Source organism: Lontra canadensis, unplaced genomic scaffold (assembly GCF_010015895.1).
Source record: "Lontra canadensis isolate GAN:19392208 unplaced genomic scaffold, GSC_riverotter_1.0 scaffold3, whole genome shotgun sequence".
NCBI lineage: Eukaryota > Metazoa > Chordata > Mammalia > Carnivora > Mustelidae > Lontra > Lontra canadensis.
Genome location: NW_022630997.1, coordinates 43,429,618 through 43,454,653, shown reverse-complemented (window position 1 = coordinate 43,454,653; position 25,036 = coordinate 43,429,618). Strand labels below are relative to the sequence as shown.

General features: G+C 51.0%; 1 protein-coding gene across 2 annotated transcripts; it reads left to right on the top strand.

Moving 5' to 3' along the window:
- The first annotated feature begins 14,096 nt into the window (after window positions 1-14,096).
- On the top strand, window positions 14,097-16,283 carry DDIT4 (DNA damage inducible transcript 4). 2 transcript variants are annotated; one of them, XM_032840847.1, is made up of 3 exons: window positions 14,097-14,245; window positions 14,393-14,630; window positions 14,909-16,283. In XM_032840847.1, exons 2-3 carry the CDS (start codon window positions 14,429-14,431, stop codon window positions 15,400-15,402), a joined length of 696 nt encoding a protein of 231 aa, XP_032696738.1. In that variant the 5' UTR covers window positions 14,097-14,245; window positions 14,393-14,428; the 3' UTR covers window positions 15,403-16,283. The 2 variants fall into 2 exon arrangements, with proteins under 2 accessions (XP_032696738.1, XP_032696732.1); XM_032840841.1 differs by having other exon boundaries at window positions 14,369-14,630.
- The last annotated feature ends 8,753 nt before the right edge of the window (window positions 16,284-25,036 follow it).

Genomic DNA, 25,036 nt, shown 5'->3' with positions numbered 1-25,036 from the left:
AGAGGTGCACAGCTATCCAGAGAAGCCACAGCCCGACTTCCGCGCTGCCTGGAGTCTGGGGAGCACCAGTGATCTTCTCTGAGCTGTGCACGAGCTCCTGGGACCTGCTGCCATGAGCCTCCGGGCAGCACAGCTCGAGGCCCCAGACCTCAGATTGGTCTGTGTCTCTGTGCCTTTTCTAACTCTGAGGCACAAGCTGAGCCCCCAGGCAAGTAGCCAAGTACCAACAGGCCAGCAGAGAGGGAGAGTTGGGGGCCCTCTGGCAGTTTTTAAAAGAGGTTCTGGATTATAAATTCTTCTACTAGATTGTAAGTCTACCCCTGCCTCGGGTGGGAGCCCAGAAAAATCCTCAAGGAAGGGATCTTTCAGCTGAGACCCAAAGGGAAGTAGGAGTTAGCCCGACGAAGAAGTTGGGAAAGAGGGTTTTCACACAGAGGCTATAGTGCCTGCAAAGATCTGGAGTTTCAAGAGCAGGTGGTTCAGGAAGGAACTGAGGAAAGTCCTCCAGACTTCTGAACTCCTCAAGAGAGAGCCCAGGCATTGTTCTTGTCCAAGAGGAAGGAATCCCACTACTTCTCCATGGCCTTACCCCAGGCTCCAGACTCCACTGCTGGGGAAACCAGAGTAATTCCTCCAAGATGGCTGGGGCTGTCTTGATGGGGGAAGGCCACGGGTGGGGCCTCAAGCGGCAGGTACTGGTCCAGGCACGGGAGCCCCGGACTGGGATATTGGGCAATTCACTTCCCACCTCTCTCCCTGGACCTCCATTTTCAGGCTTTGAGTCTTCCCAGTGTTTAGCCTGACACTCAGATCTTCCTGAAATAAGGAAGGACAGCAGTCTCCATCTGTAGAAACTAATTCCTTTGAATGCTAAGATTCTGGGTCTGAGACCCACAGGCAGCCCCACCCAGGATGCTTTGGGCCACAGAAGTACTGTGAAGGGAAGGAGCCCAGTACCCACCACACCCATGGCGATTGTCTGGGGAATGAACGAGCGAACAATTGAACGAATGAATGAGCAGATAATCTCCTTAAAGTCACTCTCAGAGCTCTGGTGGGCTCTCGCTTCTCTCACCAGCAGCAGCTTTGATCTCCATCACTCCTGACCCTGTCCACGCACCTGCCCGCTGCACAGGCAGGCACCAGACCGAATGGGGAAAATGAACACTAGATCTTTCTTCTAGGGCCCCATCAGTCTAGAGAAAGTTGCAAGATGACCACACATGGAGGGGAGAGGCAGTGTGAGGAAGAAAGAGAAAGGACTCAGGTGTGCAGATACTGAAAATAGAATGTGCATTCTTCTGTAGCACTCCCTGTCTTCTAAACCCCAAACCCCACAATGGCTCTGCCCCACTCCTGTGAGCAGCTATAGAACTCACCAGGGATTATTGGCAGGGCTCTGGAAAGGGGTAAGTGCTCTCTGGGCTGCCCTATTCCCTGCCTGCCCTGAGTCAGGCACTATAGTAAGGGCAAGGATTCCCAGCTGGGCACACCCTCAGATGCATTTTCCCTCTCCAGTGGGTTTCCAGGCTAGCCCGCAGAAGCCTGATTCATCCACAACCACACCGAAACATAGAATTAATTCTGGCTATACCCTGGGTGAGCGAGGCCATTATGGCAACCAAACCACCACTTACAGCATTATTTTGATGGGAAAATGTGTTCTAAGCTCCAAGCAACCAAATTATAAGTGGGACACAGGCACACCCAGGTTCAAATCCCAGTTTTAACACTTCCTACCCATGTGGTCAGGGACACAGCACCATGCTCCCAGCCCGGTTCCTGGTTTGTCGAAGAATACCTCCTTCAGAAGGTTGTGGGGCAAAGTAAATGTGTGACAGTCCTCACGGCACATGGCAGACATCTCCCTCCTCCCTTTCAGGGAGACTTTTGTGGAGGAGACCTAGAAACAAGCCTTCCAACGCAGGCCCTCCCAGGAGGGCTCTTACCCAGTTTGCATGGGGCCAGTATTACTGGACTCAGGCTTAGAGCAAGTGTTTATGAGATAAATGAGCTGCTGTCTTAGAAATCACAGAACATTCCTCATCTTTGACCTTCTCCAGGCTTTTACTGGCTTATCTGAGCCAAGAAACTTCTCCTGCCCCTACTTAGCTCCCTCTCCCCCAATCTCCATGAACAGCATTGTTCTGGCTTCCTTTGCTCCTGGTCCTGGGAAGGGGCTTTGTCTCCGGAAGGGGCCAGAAGTCCTGGCCTTTCACCCGGGGCCTGGACATCAGCCCTCAAGAGCAAGCAGGGGGAGGGCGGGGACCCAGGCGGCACACCACACAGCAGTCGGTGGAAGGCAGACCTCCGCCAGCCAGCCGGCTAGGGCTGGGCCCCTCCTTGCTCTGTTTGTTTCCATGCGGCAGCCAGAACGGTTTGTACCCTAAGGTTGGTGAAACAGCCAAGGAATCCGTAGGGTCCTAAAGGTCGACCTTCTCCCTTTTCTTGCCCTTGTTCCCAAAAGTCAAGGTTTCCAGGCCTTGGGCTCCTTGTCCCCGGCCCAAGGCCACCAGCACTGGGGGGGGGGGGGGGGGGGGCGGGGTCAGTCCCCTCAAATGAGACCATGGTGCCCTGCAGTGTGCTTCTCACATCCCATCTCCACAGTGGGACTGTGGGCCCTGTCACCACAGTCATCCTCACTTTTTCCCCATTTGGAGCCACACAACCTTCTCAGTCCCTGCCTCCACCTCCCTAGGTCCTGTCAGCGGCCCCTCACTCTGCAGGACGTCTCACCACCATTCACCCCCAACCACCCCCCACCCCAGTCCTGTAACAGCGAAACGCAAAAACAAAACACTCTTGTGAAAGTACTATGAGCTCATGGTCAAAATCCAACAGTGCAGAAGGTGTAAAGTGAAAAAGTAAAACCTCGCTCTCCCCATCATCCCTCAGAGATAACATCTGTGAACAGTTTTCCCAGTATCCTTCTAGATGTTTTCTCCACACAGTTGAACGTGTGTCTGCAGGGGAGTGTCTTGTTTTCGCTTCAGAATGAGAAGCTAGTGCACAAATTGTTCTGCCTCGTGTTCTCTTTACTGAACAATATATCTTGGACCTCTTTCTAAAATCTACCTCACTCTTTTGCACACCCACATAATATTCCGTGGCGTGGCCGTACTCCAGTTGATTTAACCATTCTCCTGCCGTGGACACTTGGGTGGTTTTCAGGTTTTGCAATGGCTCTCTGACTGGTTCCCTGCCCTGGGGCTCAGGCCTCCAGTCTGCCCTCTGCACCTTGGCTTGACTCCAGCACCCAGTCTGATGGTCACTCCCAACTCGAGTGACGTCATTCATTAGGAGCCTCAGCTCCCCTTCCTAGACCTTAAACTCCCCAAGACAGGGTGTTTGCCCCCAGAGCTCCTGGCAAGGGGCACCCTAGGCCTGTCAACTCTCCAGTTTTTGATCCCATCTCAGTGCTGCCCTAGGAGATATGAGGAGGTTCTCAGGCCACATGGATGCCTATTTTTTTCTACTTATATATAGTTGTTAGAAACTTGGTGGGCCTGGCTTTGTGCAGGGGACTAGGGCTCCAGGATGAAACAGATATAGCCCTCGGCCTCCCGGAGCTTGGAGTTTCTTTGGAAAGACAGGCACTGGACACCTACATGGATACACATATAATTCCATACAGAACCAGTGCCTTGAAAGGAAACCACAGAGGAGAAGAAGGACTGGGCCACCAGAGAAGTCCTCTCCTTAGAGGAGACAAGGTGAAGGGAGAGAGGGCCAGCGGGAGCCAGCAGACCGTGGGATCTGGCTCCCATTCTGGGCTGTTTGGATACTTCCCCTTTAGTCTTCTCATCTGACAAGAAGGGAAATCCCCCTTTCAGTTTGAACTTTCTGTGACAATAATAAATGCTATCAAGAGTTCACAGGAAGCAAGCTCCCCACTGCCTGCGATGGGGCAGGGGAGACTTCTCACTGATTCCACATTGACCCTGAGTCCATGTGGGCTCTAGTTCCATTCAGTTCTGGGCCAAATACTTTCTGAGCATATACTGTATGTAGCTAACATACAGAGGGGTGTGTGTGTGCCTGTGTGTGTGTGTGTGATGATGGCAGCATCTGTGTTGGTGGGTGTTTAAAGATTTAAAATACGTGAAGGATGGGGTCCCTGGGGGGCTCAGTTGGTTGGGCAACTGCTTTCAGCTCAGGTCATGATCCTGGAGTCCCAGGATCAAATCCCACATCAGGTTCCAAGTTCCATGGGGAGTCTGCTTCTCCCTCTGACCTTGTCCCCTCTCATGCCCTCTCTCACTCTCTCTCTCTCAAATAAATAAATAAAATCTTAAAAAAAAAAATACGTGAAGGAGTTTCAATGGGACGTGGTATCAGATCAAAGATGGGATGATTTCAACATACAATGTCAAGTGAGAAGTAAGCAACTTACCCCCACCCCAGGCAGCTTTGGCCTGGACCCCCTGCTCTTACACCCTAACAGGGGAACATGGAGCTTCCCACAGGTGTTCAAAGCAGGCTCCTCAACGGCTCTGAACTTGAGACCAGCTCGTAGTCAGAGGTAGAAGGTGCTAAAAGGGCATCTGGGAAGAGTAATCAGTGTGAAGACACTTAACACCACAGAGGAAAGACTTCTCACAGAGCACGGGGCATCTGGGCAAAGTCAATGATAGTAGCATTGAAGGAAAAACCCCAGCAAAGAAGAGTTTAAGGAGTGCAAGTGTCCCCCATTCTCCTCCCAGGCCAAAGATTCCATACTCAAGAGGCACCAGATAGGAGAAGACAGAAATCTGCTGTTACCTCAGCCAGTCTCACTTCCAGATCTATGTGTCTGCTTCTCTTTAGTGTGATTAAAAATACTGTAAATTATATGCTTATACTTTGATGTCCTTCTTTATAATCCACTGTACATGGCTGTATATATTTTGCACATCTACATACATATTACTGTGCAAAGTTGTATACACAAAGCCATGCATACTGTACTTTATGGAAAATTTAAGAGCGTTTCAGAGGTAATTAGAACCAGATGTGATTTTTTTCCCCTCCTGGGCTGTGGGAGGAAGATGAATCTAGAGATAGCAAGGGGCTGCCCTAGAGGCTTGCTAGGCCTAGGTAAGGAACCAGACTTGCTCTCAAGGCAGTGGGGAGGTATTAAAAGATTTGAGAGGGAGGCCTTAGTGAGGCTGAGCAAAGGTAAAATCAAGCGAAAGTGGCAGGCTGTCCTTGTTTCTCCTTAAGAGTTTTCTCCAGAATTGCAGCAATAAATCCCAGACCAGTTCTGTCACAACTCAGCTCTGTGCCTCATTTGCTCTACCTGTGAAGGAAAACCTCACCTGCCATAGTGTGGGCCTATGGGACCACAAGATCAGCTTTGGCAGGAACGGCGGCCCAGAAGCTGGGGGCCGGGGTGCGGGGGGGGGGGGGGGCCTTTAGGGCAGCCTCAGCAAACACAGTGACATCGCTGTCAAGTCTGGAGGTCATTTCTTGCCTCCAGGGCTGATCAGCTCTGAAGCTGGTGTTACAGGATTAGGATCCTGTTTTCTGGGGAAAGAGCTTGGTGAAGCTTTTACAGGCCTGCCGACGTCCTTAAAACTTCCTGGGAGAGGGAAGCCACATGCCTCATTGAGCAGCCCTCAGCAAATGCAGCCGCTGCACCAAGTGCTAAAGAAAAGCTCCCCTAATAACCATGTGTGATAATAAAAAGATAAAGAGGCAAATAGGTATGTAGGTCACCTCAAAAATAGCCACCCACCCATTTGGTCTGGGTAACCATTTATGCCGGGTGGGTACAAAGGGTTTTCTTCCTTCTCCTCCCCGGGCTGTTCATTCCCTGCTCTTTTCAAGGTTGCCCTAAATGAAACTCCCTTCCCCGGCAAGCTGCAGGTGGCCGGTGGTTCTGGCCTGCAACCCTGCACTTCCTCCACCAGACAAATCTTGGGGTCAGAGGGCACAAGAACTTGGCCTCTCTGACGCGGTTCTTGGGGCTAAGTCAGGGTTTGAGGTGATGACTCACAGACACTCCCCCGCTCGCCCCCCTAAGGTTGTGCGTGCACCCAAGAGGCCTCCCTCCCCTTCCCCAACAGAGAACGCTTTGTTAGCGGACCCGGTCGGAGGAGAGTCACAGCCTCAGGGTTGTGAGGGCCTCCACAGCCTTCCCCTCCCTCCCCTCCTCCTCTACTTCCCCCTCTTTTGCCCTCAACAGAAAGGCAACGGCCCCTCCGCCCTGCCCCCACCCAGCAGCCAGGCGACCGGAGCGGAGCGCTGAGCTCAGCATCTGCGGCGGGGCAGCTTTTCTCCCAGGCGGTGGGAGGAGTCTCGTTCCTCCGGGGGGCGGGGCCGGGGGCGGGGCCACCCCGCCCTTCTCCCCAGTCCAACGCTGATCCGCCACGGGTCCCCCAGATGCACGTTCTCCAAGTCACGTCCCCCGCTTCCCCCCCACCCCCGTAGGGGGTCCACTGTGACAAGTTCCCCCCCACCCCACCGCCATTCAGCTGTTCTGCATCTGTCACCTCCGTGGCCTGGCTCCCCTGAGGGCGCACCTCTGCGGGAGGTGGGGGGTGGGAGGGGGGAACAGCGTGGTGGTGGGGCTTCCCATCCCCCATCTCGGGTGGCCTCACTGCAGACTGCCACTGTAGATCTCTGGCAAGTGGGTTCAGCTTTTGTGTGCACCTCTTCCCAGAGCAGAGCCTAAAAGTCTAGAATTTTTTTGTGTGTTTCCCTGCGTTTGTTTTTTAAGTACAAAAAGATGCCGCACTAGCTGCTGGATTCCTGTGCTACAGTCTGTCCTTTGTGAGTGACAAAAGGGACACTGGGAAGGGAGAGGCCCCACTTTGGGAGCACCACTTCCCAGATTGGCCTTTCTAGGGGAGACCGGAGCTCTGTGGAAGGATACCTGAAGTGGGGGCTGCGGTGACAACTACTGTCATGTCTGGGTCTGAGGGTATCTAGCTAAAGGGACACCCCTTGGGTGGCAGTCTGCTTTGCTACTAAATCAGCACTGCTGGGCCCTGCTGAATTCTGCCGTGAGAGGAAGAACCTGATCAGATCAAACAAGGACCAACCCAGGAGAGAAAGTTTTTTGGTTAACAACTCCACAGCAAGTCCGTGCGTTCAATTCTGCGTGTTCCATGCCATCACTCCCCAGCACGTACTGTCCCACATTGCCAGCCGTCCCCTGGGGCTCACAACTAAGCCTGTCGGTAGCATGGAATCGTGGAATTGAGCCTAGATCCAGAGTCATGGCTCCAGCCTACCAATGACTGTAGGAACTTAAGCAAGTCACGGCACCTATCTGAACCTCAGTTTTCTCATCTGTAAAATGACACTGGTGAGCCCTGTCTTGCCTACAGTCTGCAAACATTAGTTATTTTTATTGACAGTGTTATGGACATACTAAAAAACATGGAAGTGTTTTTCATATCATAAAGAGCTCCAGGAAGGTCACAGATCTTTGTAAGCAGGGGGCAAAGTTGCCAGGTAACATTTCTGTCAGCCCAGGAATTCCAGAAAAAGGCCTTAGTAGACCCTGGGAAGCTGCCTTCTGCATGGACCTGAATTTCCCAAGCCTTTGGCTACTAAGTCTATAGGAGATGATAACACTTCTGAGTGAGATTATAGGCTTGGCAGAGGGACGACAAAGTGGAGCAAGCCTGAGAAAAGAAAGTTCCCAAAGACTAAGTGGGAGATGGTGGGCACCACATAAGTCTCCTCACCCTCCAGCTCAGTTCCTTGTCCAGAAAGTGGGCAGGTGGGAAGGCTGGAAGAGGTGATCTTCTGGGGACTGCTGGCCCTAACACTGAAGGACTTTTTAAAAAGATTTTATTTATTTATTTGAGAGAGAGAGAGAGAGTGTGTGCAGGAGTGGAGGGAGGGGCAGAGGGAGAGGGAGAAGTAGACTCCCCGCTGAGCAGGGTGCCCCACGTGGGGCTCGATCCCAGGACCCCAGGATCATGACCTGAGCAGAAGGCAGACACTTAACCAACTGAGCCACCCAGGTCCCCCAACATTCAAGGATTTTAAGGTACATTCCACCAAAAGAAGAACAGTGAGAGAACTGACAGTGAGACGGCCAACTCCCCATCTCTACTGAGCGCTCTAATCCAGGCCCAGTCACCCCAGCACCTTGGAAGGCCAAGAGGCCTGACATCCCTCCTGGTCTCTTCTCTCTGGAAAGGCAAAATAAGTGAGCTCATTTTGCTGCCTGGGCAGGTTGTGAGCCTGGATTCAGGCTGTCCCCTCTGTGTGGCAGCTCCTGTCTATCCTTGTCACCTCCACCCCAGCCCCAGCTGGATGAACAAATCCACTCTGACCCCGCCCTCCCTTTTGATAGATGACAATTGAAAACTCTCAAAAGGCAAGAACACGGAAAGGGCTGGACCTGGAACGGCTGTTTCTACCTTCCCGGGCAGGGTCCATCCCCCTACAGGCCAGGCCTGGGATTTTCAGAAAAGCAGCTCCGTGGATCTTAAAGGATTTTTCCTTCGTTATAATCCTTGTGGAGATTGAAGAGGCGTTTGAGATTCTCTAGCTCTGGGTTTTCAAAGCTGGGGTATGAAAATTCCAAGACTACATGAAGCCACAGGATAATCACAGTGTGTCTTTTTTTTTATTAAAAGGTTTTTTTTGGGTTTTTTTGTTTGCTTGTTTGTTTTGAGGTGGGGAAGGGAGGAATTAAGTCATTTAACTAGTGATTGAAAAGTTTGCTACTAGGAGTGCCTGGCTGGCTCAGTTGGTAGTACATATGACTCTCGAGCTTGGGGGTCATGAGTTTGAGTCCCACGTTGGAGGTAGAGGTTACTTAAAAAATAAATAAATAGGGGCCCCTGGGTGGCTCAGTTGATTAAGGATCTGACTCTTGATTTTGGCTCAGGTCAGTATCTCAGGGGTGTGAGGTGCCCCCTGCCTTTGCGCTGTTCCCTGAGGAAATTACTTGTGAAATGTAGGATTCCCAGAAGTGGCTGGCTGCGGGCTCACCTCGATCAGGTATGGGCTTAGTCTCTGCAGTTGCATGCCACCTGACCTGCCCTTAACCCACCCCCACCCCACAGGCAAGCCATTTGATAGGCTGGGGAGCTAACCCAGCATTCCTTAGAGGATCTACCTTTGTTTCCGAGAGGTCAGTAGACCTCTCTAAAATGGAGCAGGAGCGGGCACCTGGCTAGCTCAGTCAGTAGAGCATGTGGCTCTTGATCTCACAGTTGTGGGGTTGAGCCTCACGTTGGGTGTAGAAATTGCTTAAAAAATAAAATCTTAAAAAAAAAAAAAAAAGGATCACTTAGACAGTTGCACAAAAGGGCCCCAATGCAGACCTACCAAATCAAAACGGGGGTTGTGGAGATGGGAATCTATGGTTACAAACTCCCTCAGATGATTGTAATTGTCATTTGGGCTTGAAAGCCGTTAGTTGAAATGGCTGGACTCTCACTCTGGGCCTCAGTTTCTTCCTCTGTAGATTGGTACTATAGTACTATATTCGTTCCTCAGGGTATAAGTAGAGATAATACCTTTCAAAAACTTTTTCTTTGATAGCCTACACAATACAATGTATTGTTAGTATTTCCATTTGCAAAAAGACTCCCCACAGAGGTTTTAGGGTCTTCATCCTAGAGCACAGTCAAAATCCTATCTGCAGCCTGGGGCTGCCAACAGCTTTGCACAGCCCTCCTAGTAAACCAGGTGCACTTAACGATCTTGCTATTTTGACAAAGTTGTTTGTTGTTTTTCAAGTAAAAAAGCCACAGAAGTCCTGGGAACACTTTTGCTGGCTTCATTGTCCCCACCTCCTACCACACCACTCCACCATCTCCCCACTGCCCTTGACCAACAGGCTCCGCCTGCCACCTCCACTACACTCAGCTCCGTGAGATGTTTCCAAAAGACCTGCAAAGGCGCCCAAGCAGAGCCTTGCAGGCAAGCTGGCTGGCCTTTGGGGGTTCCCATCTTGAATTCTAGGGTTCCCACCCCAAGATCTGGTTTAACTTCCCACACTCGACTGGGGCAATTTGCCAGACTGAGGCCCTGGGAACCAGCGTGGTAGACAAAACCCGCCAGGGAGAGAGGCAGGAGGCCAGGAGTGAGTGCTCATTGACTTTCAGTGGCAGATTGTGGCGGATCCCACGGGAATAGAACAGAGCCCAGGAAGAGGCAGTGTCTGCACGGTGAGGACCCTGGCCACAGAGACTGGGACATGGGGTCTGCTTACTCCAGAGGCCTGAGTCAGCCAGGATGTGACCCTAGGCCACTCCTGCTCAGAATTCAGCCACTCTTGATGCCAATTCCATGTGGCGCATTGTGTCTATGGGACCAGTACTCCCTAGAGCAGAATTCCAGAAGACCCATGGAAACGCACAGACTTGAATGGGAATGGTGCCCTCTGGAGTTGTGCAAAGGAGCAGCCCTGCTCCTCTCCTCAAAAGTATTTTGAGGATAGTGACCACATGCTTGAGTCTGGGGTCTCCTTTGGGATGATAAAGGTGTTTTGGAAATCAAGGTGTTGGGGTGGCACAACATTGGGATTCTAATGCTACTGAATTGTTCACCTTAACGTTACCTTTATATGTGAATTTTATCTCAAAAAAAAGTGTTTTTTTCAAGTGTTTTGAAGCACTTGAGGGTCAGGTATTAAGTGCTTTAAAAGCTTCCCCACGTCAGCCCTTTATACAATGTCAACCTCTTTCCCCAGCTTCCTGGGCTCATACGCTGTATTCCAATTGGAGAACTAAATTGCCTTAGAAGTCCCACTCCCAGACCTGCGCTGAGGAGGAGGGGAAGGGTTCAGATACATCTAAGGCTCTGGGCAGCCCTTGTCAGAAGGTGGATAGAAAGATAGCATCCAGATCTTCCAAGGCCCACCGCCCCCACCCCACCCCCCAACCCTTTACCCCACCCCTGCCCGAGGCCCACCTAGGTTCTTGGGAATCCAGATGTAGGTCTGTAATTGTGGAAAAATTCACCTTCTTGCTCTATCCAGCATCCATTTGTTCATTCACCTCTTCATCCAAGGAATATTCCGGGAGCCTTTACTATGTGCTATCCACTGGAAGTTAAGAAACTTGCAGTCCAATGGGAAGACTGAAGTGGAAACAGTTATTCACAGAGATCTGCACAGGGTGTAAGGATGACATGAAGCGGGGGGGGGGGGCGCTGAGGGTTGGGAGGGTTGGAGTGGATGTACTGGGAAGGCTTCTTGGAGGCAGAGGTGACAGAGCTGGGTCTCTCCTAGGCTGTGGGCGGGGGCATGATCAGGCACGTCTGACCGGCAGGCAGCTTAGGCCCAAGGAGAAGAGTAGGGAAAGAGAAGAACACCAAAAGCAGGGTTTATAGTATCTTTGAGGTTTCTAAAGAGGACTGGCTCAGAGGCAGAGGCGAGGAGACGGAGCTGCCTGCTCCCCAGGAGTTTCCTCCCTCCCCCATCTGCTTCAGTGTGGGAGGAGGGTGGGAGGTGGTAATGAAGTATTTCCAGCCCCAACCAGGTGGAAGGGATCCCATCCTTAATCTCACACAATGAACCACTGCCCTTCACCCTGATTCCACAGAGGGGCTAACAGTTAAGAAATCCCTTGTCTCGGTCCAAAGGTTCTCCTGGCAGACAATGGTATGGGGCTTTGACCTCTCCTTCACAGGCGTGAAAAGTTTAAGTGCAGAAAGCCATTTGGAGCCTCCCCAGACAGACAGGCCTCCTAACAGGTGATTGTCTATCCTTAACCTGTAGCCCACTCCCTCCTACTCAGGGAAAAAACTCCAGGGTTAAGAATGCTGGTCCTTTTTTCATCACTTTTTTTTTTTTTTTTTAAGATTTTGTTTATTTATTTGACAGAGAGAGAGATCACAGGTAGGCAGAGAGGCAGGCTGAGAGAGAGGAAGGGAAGCAGGCTCCCTGCTGAGCAGACAGCCCTGATGCTGGGCTCGATGCAGGGCTCCATCCCAGGACCCTGAGATCATGACCTGAGCCAAAGGCAGAGGCTTTAACCCACTGAGCCACCCAGGCGCCCCTTTTCATCAATTTTTAAAAAACACAATGAGACAACATGAATGGATTTCTCTTGAAAAGAAACAAAATTACACAGTGCCCATTAACACAGCCCTTCCCATTTGGGAAAAACTGTTTTATTAACAGAATGAGACAGTGAATAAGAAAAGGTGTTTAGAACACTACTTCATGATGGTGTTTATTGAATATGAATGATTCCTAATGAACCAACCTTTCCAAACTGGCTCCAGATTCTTTTGCTTATGAATATCCACTTAAAAAAAAATTCTATTTTTCTTAGTGTTCCACATATTTTTCTGAAAAAATGTGAAAGAAAACATACAAAATCTATCTCCTTCTGTGTCTAGTGTCCCCAGCCCAGTCTGCCTGGTGGGAAGGGCAAGTGGTCCTCTGACCCATTCATTCTCTGATCTTCTGTCTGGGAAACAAAAAGGACATCCATAGGGGGATTGCCCCACCTCAGTAAAGGGTAGTTTCAAAAGAATGTCATCTACCACCAGCCCTCCAAGCACTTCCCCTAACCACCTTGACCCTGGGGTCTTTGAGGCTCCCAGCGGAGTGATCAGAGTTTGGAAGACAGGAAGAAAGGACCAGTGTTCAGGCCTTCAGCGCCCCAGAGGCTGAGAGACTGTTATTCTATTGTGCAGCAGTCTTAACACTATCTTCTAATCTGATTTCCCTAATTTATTTTTTATCCATAAATTTCTCTTCAGAGGCGGTTCTTCCACCTGGAAAATGGGGATGGGGTGCAGGGCTTGAATTTTGGTCCTTTCCAGCTCAGGTGTTGGTTTGTCCCACTGGTCAGCCTTTTCTTTCCTTTTTTTTTTTTTTTCAATTAGGTTGGGGTGAGGATGGCAGGGGCCGACCTCCGGCAAGTGTCATCTGTCACGCGCAAGCCCGCCCCCCGAGGCGAGGCCTGCCGGTCAGATCTGGTTAGGCTTTTGGAGTGCGAGCGCCTGATGTAAATTTGATTTCCTCTTCCTTCTGGATCCCGGTGTCCCACATTGATAAGCCTTTAAAGACGTAAAGGTCGAATCCATCCGAACCTCCTCCTCAGCAATCGTTATTTGTGTCGGACCACCGCCGTCAGGCCAGATTTCCTGTAGCCCCGCCTGAATGACGAAACAGGGGATGGCCATTGCACTCCTGGACTTTTCCCGAGATCTTGGTCCTCGGTCCTGATGCAACTCTCCGGGTCTTTTACACAAAGCGCACTGAAGGGAGGGGGGGGGGCGCTAGGACCCGGCAGACGCCCGGGGACTCTCGGGCACAGCGGGCGGGGAAGACAGAACCGCACCGCGGTTGGTTTTGTGGGACCCGCTAAGGGTCCGTGTGTCCTGATATGGGTCCCCGTTCTCAGCCCCAAATCCAGGCGCTAGGAACGTGAGCCCCACAACACTTTTCTTGGCACCCTCCCCAAACCCTCTCCTTGGAAGCAGTTGGGGGTGGGAGCGGACATGATTTGGGGACGGGGATCCTGCGGCGCATCGACCTCCCCATTAACCCATCCCGGGGCAGTAGAGTTAGCCGGCGGGCCGGGCTGCAAGGAAGACAGAGCTCGGGGCCCGGAGCTGCCCAGTCTGGACCCCACCCCCATATTTCGACCCTTTGCAAGGCCGGGTCAGCGTGGGGTAAGTGCGCGAGGGCCTGCCGGGTTAACGTTTGCTGCCCGCGCAGCCGTCCCACAGGCATCCGCCCGAGCGCCTACTTGTGCCTGTAGTCAGTCGCAGGCTCCCAGACGCTGGGGGCAACCGTTTTCCCGGCCCACCGCCCCCTCAAGTTCCCCCGGCTTTTCCCCCGCGCGGTCACGGCTACCCCCCTCCCCCCTCAACAGGACCCTATAATAAACAAGTCTTTCCTTGATCCTCCCCTGCCGCGAGCGCCCTCGGGGACCTTGGCAGCTGCAGCCGCCGCGGATCCCTTCCAGAAAGGGGGCGTGGCCGCGGCTCGGGGTTCGGCTGGGAGCGTTCTGGGACTCAACGGGGGCGGGGCCAGACCACTGTCACCAGGCAGGAGAGAACGTTGCGAACGTGCGCCCCGAGCCCATTGGCTGAGGGCAGCCACACTCCCGGATCTGGATTGGGCCGCGGCGCAGAGGGGGTGTGGCCTCTCCGCCCTAGTCCTTATAGGCCTCTCGGCCCTGGTGCTAGGGACCGCGGCAGGCCAAGGGGGAGGTGCGGGTGGGCAGAAGGGGCAGGTCTGGGCAGCGCTCCGGGGTTGGTGCCAGTTCGCTCATCCATTCAAGCGGCAGTACGCACTTGTCCTAGCAGTTCTCGCCGGCGGAGCTAACTGGTGAGTGTCCCTTCTGTGTGTGCTGATCCCTGCGTGGGAAGGCCTCAGTCCTTCGGGTCCCCAGCGCTCAGTCTGGTCCAGCCCCCAGACTGACGCCGGGTCGGTGTCCCTCGTGTTTTACAGCGTTTTCTGCGGTCTCGCATCCAAAGCTCATCTGCAAACGTCTTGGCGTCCGTCTTCATCATGCCTAGCCTTTGGGATCGCTTTTCATCGTCGTCGTCCTCTTCATCGTCGTCCTTATCCAGAACTCCCACCTCGGATCAGCCGCCGCGCTCAGCCTGGGGGTCGGCGGCCCGAGAAGAGGGTCTTGGCCGGTGCGCGAGCCTGGAGAGCTCGGACTGCGAGTCCCTGGACAGCAGCAACAGTGGTTTTGGGCCAGAGGAAGGTAAGCCATGGGCCGAGACCGGGTTCGACTCGAGGGGCCGGGGAGGTAAGAAAGCGCTGCTCGGGAAGGAGTCAGCGCCGACTTGGCTTCCTAAGCCATCGGAACCCAGATTGCGGAAGGGGCTACGGGGTGGAGAAATGGGGATTGGAGTATAGGGTACGCGTGTGGGACAGACACAGGCACGGAGTGCGAAGGAGTGTGTTGGTTTCTTAACGAAACAGCACATCCCCCTTTCGGAGCTGCTTTTACACCCCTCTCCTGTGTTTTCTCCCTGCCAGACTCGACATACCTGGATGGGGTGTCCCTGCCCGACTTCGAGCTGCTCAGCGACCCTGAGGATGAGCACTTGTGTGCCAGCCTGATGCAGCTGCTGCAGGAGAGCCTGTCCCAGGCGCGGCTGGGCTCGCGGCGCCCAGCGCGCCTGCTGATGCCAGGCCAGCTGGTGAGCCAGGTGGGCAAGGAACTGCTGCGCCTGGCCTACAGCGAGCCGTGCGGCCTGCGGGGGGCGCTGCTGGACGTCTGCGTCGAGCAAGGCAAGAGCTGCCACAGCGTCGGGCAACTAGCCCTCGACCCCAGCCTGGTGCCTACCTTCCAGCTGACCCTCGTGCTGCGGCTGGACTCACGCCTCTGGCCTAAGATCCAGGGGCTGTTCAGCTCCGCCAACTCTCCCTTCGTGCCGGGCTTCAGCCAGTCCCTGACGCTGAGCACGGGCTTCCGAGTCATCAAGAAAAAGCTGTACAGCTCGGAGCAGCTGCTTATTGAGGAGTGTTGAACTCGGGCCTTTGGGGGGGTGGAGGGGAGCGACCCTGCCCCCATGACAGAGATACAGATGAACTTCTTGAGGTGGACCCTGGCAGGCAGGAGCTGAGGGACTGAAGCCTGTCCTTTGAAAACTGACAGCAGCCACCTGAGGGGGAGGAAGGTTGAGGTGGTGGGGAACATTGCGTTTCCATGGAGGCTGGCTGAGGGGAGCAGGTGGCTCCCGGCCCCTCAGTACTGTAGCATGAAACAAAGGCTCAGGGGCCAACGGGGCCCCTGGCTGGATGTGTATGTAGCATGTACTTTACCATTTTTATTGTTACTGACAGTTAAGACAACAGTGGTGTGACAGAGCCAGGAGAGCGGCTGGGCTGCACTGGCCTCTGCAGGGTTGGGGGGAGGGGAGTGTGTTCCTGGTAACGGCACTGGTGGGGGGGGGGGGGGGCAAGGGGGTTTGTGGACTCACGGTCTGAAGGGGCCAAATGTGTTTTTGGTTTTTGTAGCTTTTGGTTGTTTTGTTGTTGTTGTTGTTGTTGTTTTGATCGGAGCTTCGCTACTGACCTGTCCTAGGCAGCTATCTTACAGACGCATGAATGTAAGGAGGAAAGGGTGGTGTGGGGATCACTTGGGGATCTTGGACACCTGAAGAAAAACTACACCTGGGAGCTGCGTTTGCCCATCCCCTGCTGTGTACTGAGGAGTGGAGCTGTGAGGGGATGGGGTGGGATTGGGGTTGGGGGCTGGAACCCCTCCCCCTGAGGAGTGCCATCTGGGTCTTCCATCTAGAACTGTTTACATGAAGATACTCGCTGTTCATGAATACACTTGATGTTCAAGTATTAAGACCTATGCAATATTTTTTACTTTTCTAATAAAAAAATGTTTGTTAAAATGGTTGAGTCTCCTTGTTGCTGTGAAATAGGAGGAGGAGGGGAGCCGGGAAGAGGCAAGTTTAAGCACACTCAGGTCCACCTGTGTGTTTCTCTGTCCTTTTCCGGGGCTGCCTGCCAGCCTGGTAATGAAGGTATGTGGATTGTGTGCGGTCTGTGCCAAGAACCCTGTCTACCTTGGCTCTGTGCGGGCTTATGCTACCAGGGGAAGGCACTGGAAAGCCCTGGAAGGCCAGGAGTGAGTCAGACCTCCCACTGAGCCAGAGTCTGGGGAGGGAGAGCTCACCTGGTTGCCCTGAGTTAGATACAGGGCTCCCTGAGCCCAAGGCACTTAGAGGAACTATAAGGACTCTTAAGAGACATTTTTCTTGATGTGAAAAAATCATAGTTCATTGTTAACACGGTCATGAAAATTAAAAAGCTGATCTCTGTAAAAGGCTAGGGAGCTGCGGTATCAAGAAACAGAATTGATCCCAGCCTCTTACTAGACCAGGAACATAGGCCTCTGAGAGGCCTGAAGTGCTACTGGGAGGTGTGGCCTTGGCAGGTGCAGAATGAAACACACACACACACACACACATACACACACACACACGGGAAGCAGGGAAGGAGTAGAGCTGAAGGATTCCAAGCATGGGGACTACAGGACTGTCTGCATGAATTCTTTGGGTAACTTGAACTCCTTGTGCTCTCTGGGCCCCAGTTTCCTTATCAGTGAAGTTGGGATTGAGCCAGATGAAGGCCAAGGCCCTTCCACTTCTCCCTCCCTGTGCCAGTGGAGGGTGGGGAGAACAGACCTCCCACTCTGGCCTTTGGAGAGCTGTTATCTCCTTTGTTTCTCTTCCTGGTCCCAGGCCGGCCTTGTTTTCCCAAAGTTAAAACAGTAGTTCTCCCACTAGAGCGTGTGGGGCCCAGGTTAAAAACACAGATCCCTGGGCTCTGGTGGAGATTCTGGCCGAGTGCTTCGTGGGGCCCTCCTGGCATTTTCATCAGTGATTCTGACACAGGGTCCTAAACTTGGATGGTTTAGAAGACTCACATCTTTTGGTAGAACCGAGTGACTTGTTCCCCAAAATGAATGCAGTTGGTTTAGAGCTAGATCTGAAAATGCCGATAGCAAATGAGAAGGTGCCCAGCGTAGTTTTAGGGGAGCCCTCACCCTCATTTTTCTTAGCACATCCTCCTAATAGCCACCCTGTGAGGACTGGGTGGGATGTGGGTTACTAATGTTCCACGGACTAGTAAACACAGGTCCCAGCCCTTCAATGACCATCTTCTGGCCGTGCCTGACCTTGTCCACTTTCAGCCCCTCAGGGTGGGAGCTGGGAGTGAAGGGCGCTCAGCTTCTGGGTAGTGTCTGGGCGTACTACCCTGAGAATTACGATCAGCTCCGATGTTCACAGCTGTATGTCCCTGCCCCAAAAGAAGAACAGGGAAAACAACAGCGTCTAGCTCCAAGACAGCCTTGTTGGTATTTAGAGGCAAGACTTGGATACAATGGTGAGCAGGAACTCCTCTCCAAGACCAGGAGGTGCTGAGCACACTCAGCCCCTTTTCTTAGATGGTCAGACTGAGGCCAGAGGAAAGCCTGAGCTCCCAAGAAAGCACCTCCGAGTCACCACCTCCTGAAACCAGACTGGCTTTCCTCATCACAAAGCTTGAAAATGCCCCTCAGCTGGACCGAAGGGCCCCCAGGTGGGAGCTGGCTGGCCTCTTAAGATGCAGCAGGAAGCTTCGTCTCAGGTTTTGGGCTCTTGAAGAGAAGACAGGAAAGGCTCCTTTGTTGCTAAGAGTGAAAGTTAATAAAGCTTTTAGACTTACAAATAAAATCCAACTTTGGAAAATGCTTCCCAAAATTGTTCTGTTTGGCTTACAAAATTTGTACTGACTGCTTCTTTTATTTCTATTTCCCAACTCATCAGAATACTACTCTAGAACCTACCTAGGTCCCTATTGTCAGATTCCACTGTCTGCCTTTCAAGACCTTGGGTGGTGGGCCTTACTTGCCCTATCCAGGCTCACGGCCCACCACACCCCCTACAACTTCCCTTCTTTAGGTACAGGTCAATATGGACTGCCCCCTTCTCTTATCCCAGATTTTGCTCTTTCCAGTGCCCTTCACTGGGGATGTCATCCCTCTGTCCTGTCAGCAAGGCCTCCCCTTCTTTTAAGACCCAGAGTGAGATCCAGCCGTTTTATGACTCCCCGCTACCCGCCTCCTCCTTCATAATCACAGTGTTGAAAACTTAGCAGTATTCTGATCTCAGTGTATGTACTTGTTCCATATCCCCCAGTTCTGGGGGATACCCCCACGTTCCCCTGGCTGTCTGATTGCTTGATCATCCCCCTCTCCCTTAGCGCAAACCACACAAGATGCCCCCACCAGCCTCAGACTTTCAGGCTGAGGAGAGAGGAGGGCAGGGCAGAAACATTTCATTGTTTTATTATCCCTGCCACCCAGTTGAGAGCAATATTAAAGGCTAAGGTCCTGGGAGGGAAGTTGTGTCCTTAGCAGTGGTTAAGGCCACCATGATGTGGTGAAATCTGGGTTTGAATCCTGACTCAGACCTTGGTTAGCCAATGACCTTGAGCAAGTCACTCTGAGTTACCTCATCTGTAAAATGGGGATAACAGTGAAGAAACATGGATATAAAGTCATAACTGAGGCCACCATTGGTAGAGGAAGCCAGGGGTTGGGCAAGAGATAGGGGCCTGACCTGTGGCAGAGCTGGCCGCAGAGCAGACACCCTGCAGGAGGGAGAAGCTCTGACCTCCTTCCTCACTGGTCCTGCTTTCTTCTAACATCTTGTCAAAAATCACCATCTTAATAAGAGTCATGTCAACATACAACGTATTATAAAAAACATCATTGCCGGGGGGTATCTGGCTGGCTCAGTAGAGCATGTGACTCTTCATCTCCAGGTTGTGAGTTCAAGCCCCACATTGGGTGTAGAGATTACCTAAAAATAAAATCTTGGGGCACCTGGGTGGCTCAGTCGGTTAAGTGTCTGACTCCTGATTTAAGTTCAGGTGATGATCTCAGGGTCACGAGATTGAGCCCCACACCAGGCTTCACACTGGCCGTGGAGCCTGCTTAAGATTCTCTCTCTACCTCCCTCTGCCCCTCCCCCCTCCTCATGGGTACTCAAGCCCTCTCTCTCTTTTTTAAGATTTATTTACTTATTTATTTATTTGGCAGAGAGATAGCAGGGGAGCACAAGCAGGGGGAGCAGCAGAGGGAGAGGGAGAAGCAGGCTCCCTTTTGAGCAGGGAGCCCGACTTGGGGCTCGATCCCAGGACCCTGGGATCATGACCTGAGCCCAAGGCAGTTGCTTAACCCACTGAGCCACCCAGGCACCCCCCACCTCAAAAAAAGAAAAAAAATTTAATCTTCAAACAAACAAAACCATCATTTGGGGGTAATGTGCTTAGACAGCTGCACTTCTAAGCTGTCTTCTTCCAAGCCAGGAACATACCCCACACCCTGTATTAGGGCTAAGAGGGAAAGTGTGGCCTCCTACCTGCAGGGCTTTCCACTCATTCCTCTGAGCTGTCCCTGGCTCCCTGCTGGACGGGGTCTGGGTCAGCCACATCTGCTTTGGCTGCTGGAGGGGGCCAAGCACCACTGGGACAGCCCAGCAGAAGGCTGACGAAACAGAAGGCACAGAAACCAGGCCCAATTAGTAGATGGTTACAGGACTCTGTAATTATCCTGAAAGGGGGGCTCGTTATGAACGAATCACAAATTAGAAAGCCGTCTATTAAACTCAGACACGTCCATGCAAGGAGTCTCCATCTTGATCTCACGCATGGGCAGTGCACAGAAACACAGGCCAGGTGGTCCTGATGGCTCTGAAGGCAGACACTGAGGGGTCATCGTTTGATGGCTGCATTCATTCATTCTGCCTGTATATAACTAGGTGACTCTGTGGGGCTGCGAGAGAAAGCCACAGTAAGCAGGAACCCCCAAGAAGCAGACATCTCTCTCTCTCACACACACACATGCGCGTGCACGTGCGCACACACACACACACACACACACACACTCTCTCTCTCTCTCACATAATCACACACATATTTACAGGGAAAACTACTGTGGGGCATAAAGAGAAGAGAAAATGGGCACACACTCAATTTTGTCTACCCCCTCACTTCCCAGGAAAAAATATCCGGCAATATAGAATCATTAAAGTATATAAGATGAAACTAATTAAACTGTATACTTAAAATTGGTAAATTTTATTGAATGTAAATTATACCTTAATGCCTGCATTTTTTAAAAAAGTGTATATACACAAGAATTAACTCAAAGTGGATCATAGACCTAAATGGAAGAACTAAACTATAAGGCTTTGAGAAGAAAATGTAGGAGAAAATCATGATCTTGGATTAGGCAATGATTTCTTAGGGCACCAAACTGCAAGTGATAGAAAAGAAGGTCAGCAAGTTGGACTTTCTAAACATTCAAAACATTTGTGCTTCAAAGGACACAATCAAGAAAGTAAAAAAAAGACAGCACTGTTGGGGGGCACCTGGGCGGCTCAGTCAGTTAAGTGTTTGCCTTTGGCTCAGGTCATGATCCCTGGAGTCCTGGGATTGAGTCCTGAGTTGGGCTCCCTGCTCAATGGGGAGTCTGCTTCTCCCTCTTCTGCTCCCCCTGCTTATTCTCTCCCTGTCCTCGCTCTCTCTATCAAATAAATAAATAAAATCTTAACGAAAAAAGACAACACTGGGAGAAAATACTTTGCAAATCATATATATGATAAGTGATTTGCATCTAGAATATATAAGGAACTCTTTAAGAGGGGGGAAGGGCAGAGGAAGAGAGAGAGGGAGAATCTTAAGCAGGCTCCACGCCCAGCATGGAGACCCATGCAGGCCTCGATCTCACAACTCTGAAATCATGACCTGACCCGAAATCAAGAGTTCGCCACTCACCCAGCTGAGCCACCCAGGCACCCCTATAAAGTACTCTTGCGACTCAGTTAAAAAACAAGCAAAGAACCTGAATGACATTTCTCCAAAGAACATGTCCAAATGACCTATAAGCTATTTACAGAAAGATGTCGAACATTCTTGGTCATTCGGGAAATGTAAATCAGCACTCCAGTGAGCTGTGATTTCATACTGCCAGCATGGTTATCATCAAAGAGATGGAAGATCACAGGGAGTGGCAAGGATGTGGAGAAAAAGGACCCCTGGTCCATTGCCGCAGGGTTTGTAAAATGGTGCAGCCACTTTGGAAAACAGCTTGGCAGCTCCTCGTAGTGTGAACTATGCAGCTACTGTATGACCCAGCAATCCCACTTCTGGGCATACACTCCAGAGAGATGAAGACATGTCCACACAAAAACTTAACATGTGAATGTTCCTGACAGCATTGTTCATAAAATCAAAGTGGAAACAATACAGATGTCCATCCACAGATGAATGGATAAACAAAATGTGGTCTCTCCATGTAATGGAATATTGTTCATTAGTACAAAGAAATGGAAGGACTGATACTTGCTACAACTTGGACGAGCCTCAGAAACATGATGCCAAGTGAGAGGAGTCACAACCGACCGCATATTACACAATTCCATTTATCCAAAATGTCAGGAATAGGCAAATCGTTGAGATAAAAGTAGATTAGTGGTTGATTAGTAGGGGTGAGTGCTTGTAGGTAGTTTCTTTTGAGGGGTGATAAAAATATTATTATAAAATTGATTGTGGTTGCATTATTCAGTGAATGTATGAAAAAACATTGCACTGTACACTTTTAACAGGTGAATTTAGCGTATATAAATTATATCAGCTGAGTTGTCTTTTTAGTACACATTTTTCAAAATACAAACAATTGAACACCTAAAAAAGGGTGTATAGTTCACTGCTTGTCAATTACACCCCCACTTAAAAAATTTTCTAACACACACGAAAAAGTATATAAGATGAGCTCTAGAAGTTTTAAAACATAAGTTATGGCTCCATAATTTGATTCCATTTAGTGTAAATATGGTACATTTTTCATTAAGAAAAGGAAAGAGTAGAGGAGCCATGAGCATTTTGGTTAAAATTTTATTTATTGTCGGTCTCTGCCAGTAGAATATTAACCCACAGTTTTTTGTGTGCCTAAAACAGTGCCTGACTCATGAAAGTGCTCTATGAACATGTGTGGAAGAGAAGAAAGGTGAAAAGTACCATGACTTTTCAAATCTGCCATCTCCTGAGAGGCCCACTAGGGCCAATCCCCAATACTTCTTTTTTAAATTGTGGTAAAATACATATAACATAAATTGAACCATTTTTAAAAATTTTAATTACAATCTACCCACCCCCCAATGTGGGGCTCAAACTCATGATCCCAAGATCAAGAGTTGCATGCTCTACTGACTGAGCCAGCCAGGCATCCTGCATTTGAGCCATTTTTAAATGTACAGTTTGATAGTGTTAAAAATATATTCACGTTGTCAGGCAACTGCTCTCCAGAAGTCTTTAACTTGCATAACTGACATTTTATACCCACTAAGTAACAATACCGGGGTGCCTCGGTGGCTCAGTGGGTTAAGTCTCTGCCTTCAGCTCAGGTCATGGTCTCAGGGTCCTGGGATTGAGCCCAACCCGGCATTGGGCTCCCTGCTCAGCAGGGAGCCTGCTTCCCCCTCTCTCTCTGCCTCTCTGCCTACTTGTGATCTCTCTCACTACCAAATAAATAAACAAAATCTTAAAAAAAATAAAATAACAATACCATGTGTCCCCCTCCTAGCCCCTGGGAGTCCCCCCCCCCATTCTACCTCGTGTCTTGATGAATTTGACTTCTCTTGGTATGTCATGTAAGTGGAATCACAGTATTTGTCTAATTGGGCGTGGCTTCCTTCACTTAACACAGTGTCTTCAAGGTTCACTCATGTTGTAGCAAACTTCCTATAGCCCAGATTTTCTTCCTTTTTAAGGCTGAATACTATTACATTATATGTACATACTACACTTGCTTATCCTTTCATCCGCTGATGGACCCTGGAGTGGTTTCCATCTTTTTGCTACTGTGAGTCACGCTGCTAGGAACATGGGTGTGCATATATCTCTTGGAGACCCTTCTTTCACTTCTTTGGGGTATATACCTAGAAGTGGATTGCCAAACCAGATAGTAACTCTATTTTTAATTGTTGAGGAATGGCCACATTGTTTTCAGCCTTGGTTGTACTGTGTTATATTCCCACCAACTACCAGCACTTGTATGCCTCTCCACATCCCAGTCCAAACCCCAGTGACCACAACAGTCAAGTCCCACTGCACTCAGGCCTCCAAGGTGGTAACTGGCAAAGGGCCAGAGGAGGGCTAGGAATCTGCAGTATTCTGTACGTTCTAACAAGTGGGAGGAGAGATGGATAACACTTTCTGAGGACGTGAGGGTGGCCTTCTTCATTCTCTAGCATGGGCTTTTCTGCCACACACTCAGATTCCTGTCAGAGCCCCTCTGGGGATTGTCTGGGGACCAGGGCCAAAGTAGGGGAGCTGACTTGGGTTGGCACATTCTTAGGGGGCAGGAGAGGAACACAGGCCCCTCAGGGGAGAAGGGCAGAGGTTGGGCACCTATCCCAGTGGCCCCCCAACCCGTTATGAAACTCCAAAAATTTTAGTGGACTTTTGCTATAATATATGACAAACCTGTGACTTCACTAACACTGTTAAGCGAATGTGTACCTTATTCACCAAAAATTGCATCTACCTACATTTAAAAAGCAGCAGGACAAATACAGGCAAGACATGCTGTGGACACAGTCTAGCAATAATACGGGGCCAGGCCTCCCGGGAACCTGCTCCCCCCTGGTGATAACTTCAAGGCCTCACTCAAAGCCCAGGAGGTCGGGCACTGGCACAATGAGAAGGACGCCCTCCACCGCGGGGGCTACACCCAAGGAGGAGCAAGCTCAGCATTAGAGGGATACACAGTGTATATTCATAGCACGCTCTACATCTTGAACTCACTTGACATATCACCAATCCTATCAAGTAGGGATTATGACTATTGTGCCCATTTTACAGATAAGGAAACAGTACATAGTGCACCAGCAGAGCTTGAAATGGGAGTGAAGACATCCACAGCCTTGTATCATTTTGCCACTGACCCTTGCTTCTCCATCTTTGAACTAAGGAGGTGGGACTGGAGGACATCACCTGCCACTCTCTGAGGCTGAGCTCAGCTGCCCACTGCGGCTTCTTTCAGGCCCATCACTGCTCCCAGGGTTCAAGCCCAGGGTGGGGGTGGAGGCGAGAGGAAGAGCAGAGCCGCCTTGCAGGTCAATGGGCAAATGCTTGACTGCTTTCTGGGGCAAGTCCAAGTCTGGAAAGAGAACGTCAAGAAGAAATTTCCATAGCCTTTCCCCCTGCCAGGGATTTTCCACTGTGCCTGGGCAGACTCGCCTCTCTTTTTCCCCAGTGAGGGGCTCTGGCAATGCACAGGTCTTACTGAAAGTCTCAGCCCAGTGATAAGAGGTGGGTAGGAGCTGGTTCTGGTTTCTGCCCTAAGAAAGGGGCAAGTTTGTTGGGGGGTGGGTGGTCAGAACTGCCCCAGAGAGTGGGTGGGAACCAGGATGGCGTAGAATGAGGTAGTCAGTTTAGAAGAATCACGGTGGGGGGTGGGGCGGGGTGAGGACACAGGAACCACCAGGGGAAACCTCCTAGCACCGGGAACCCGAGCTGGAGCGGCAAAGGAGGGAGGAGGTTCCCACAGGCAGACGGGAGAGCACCCACGAGACGAGAAGGACAGTGATGTGG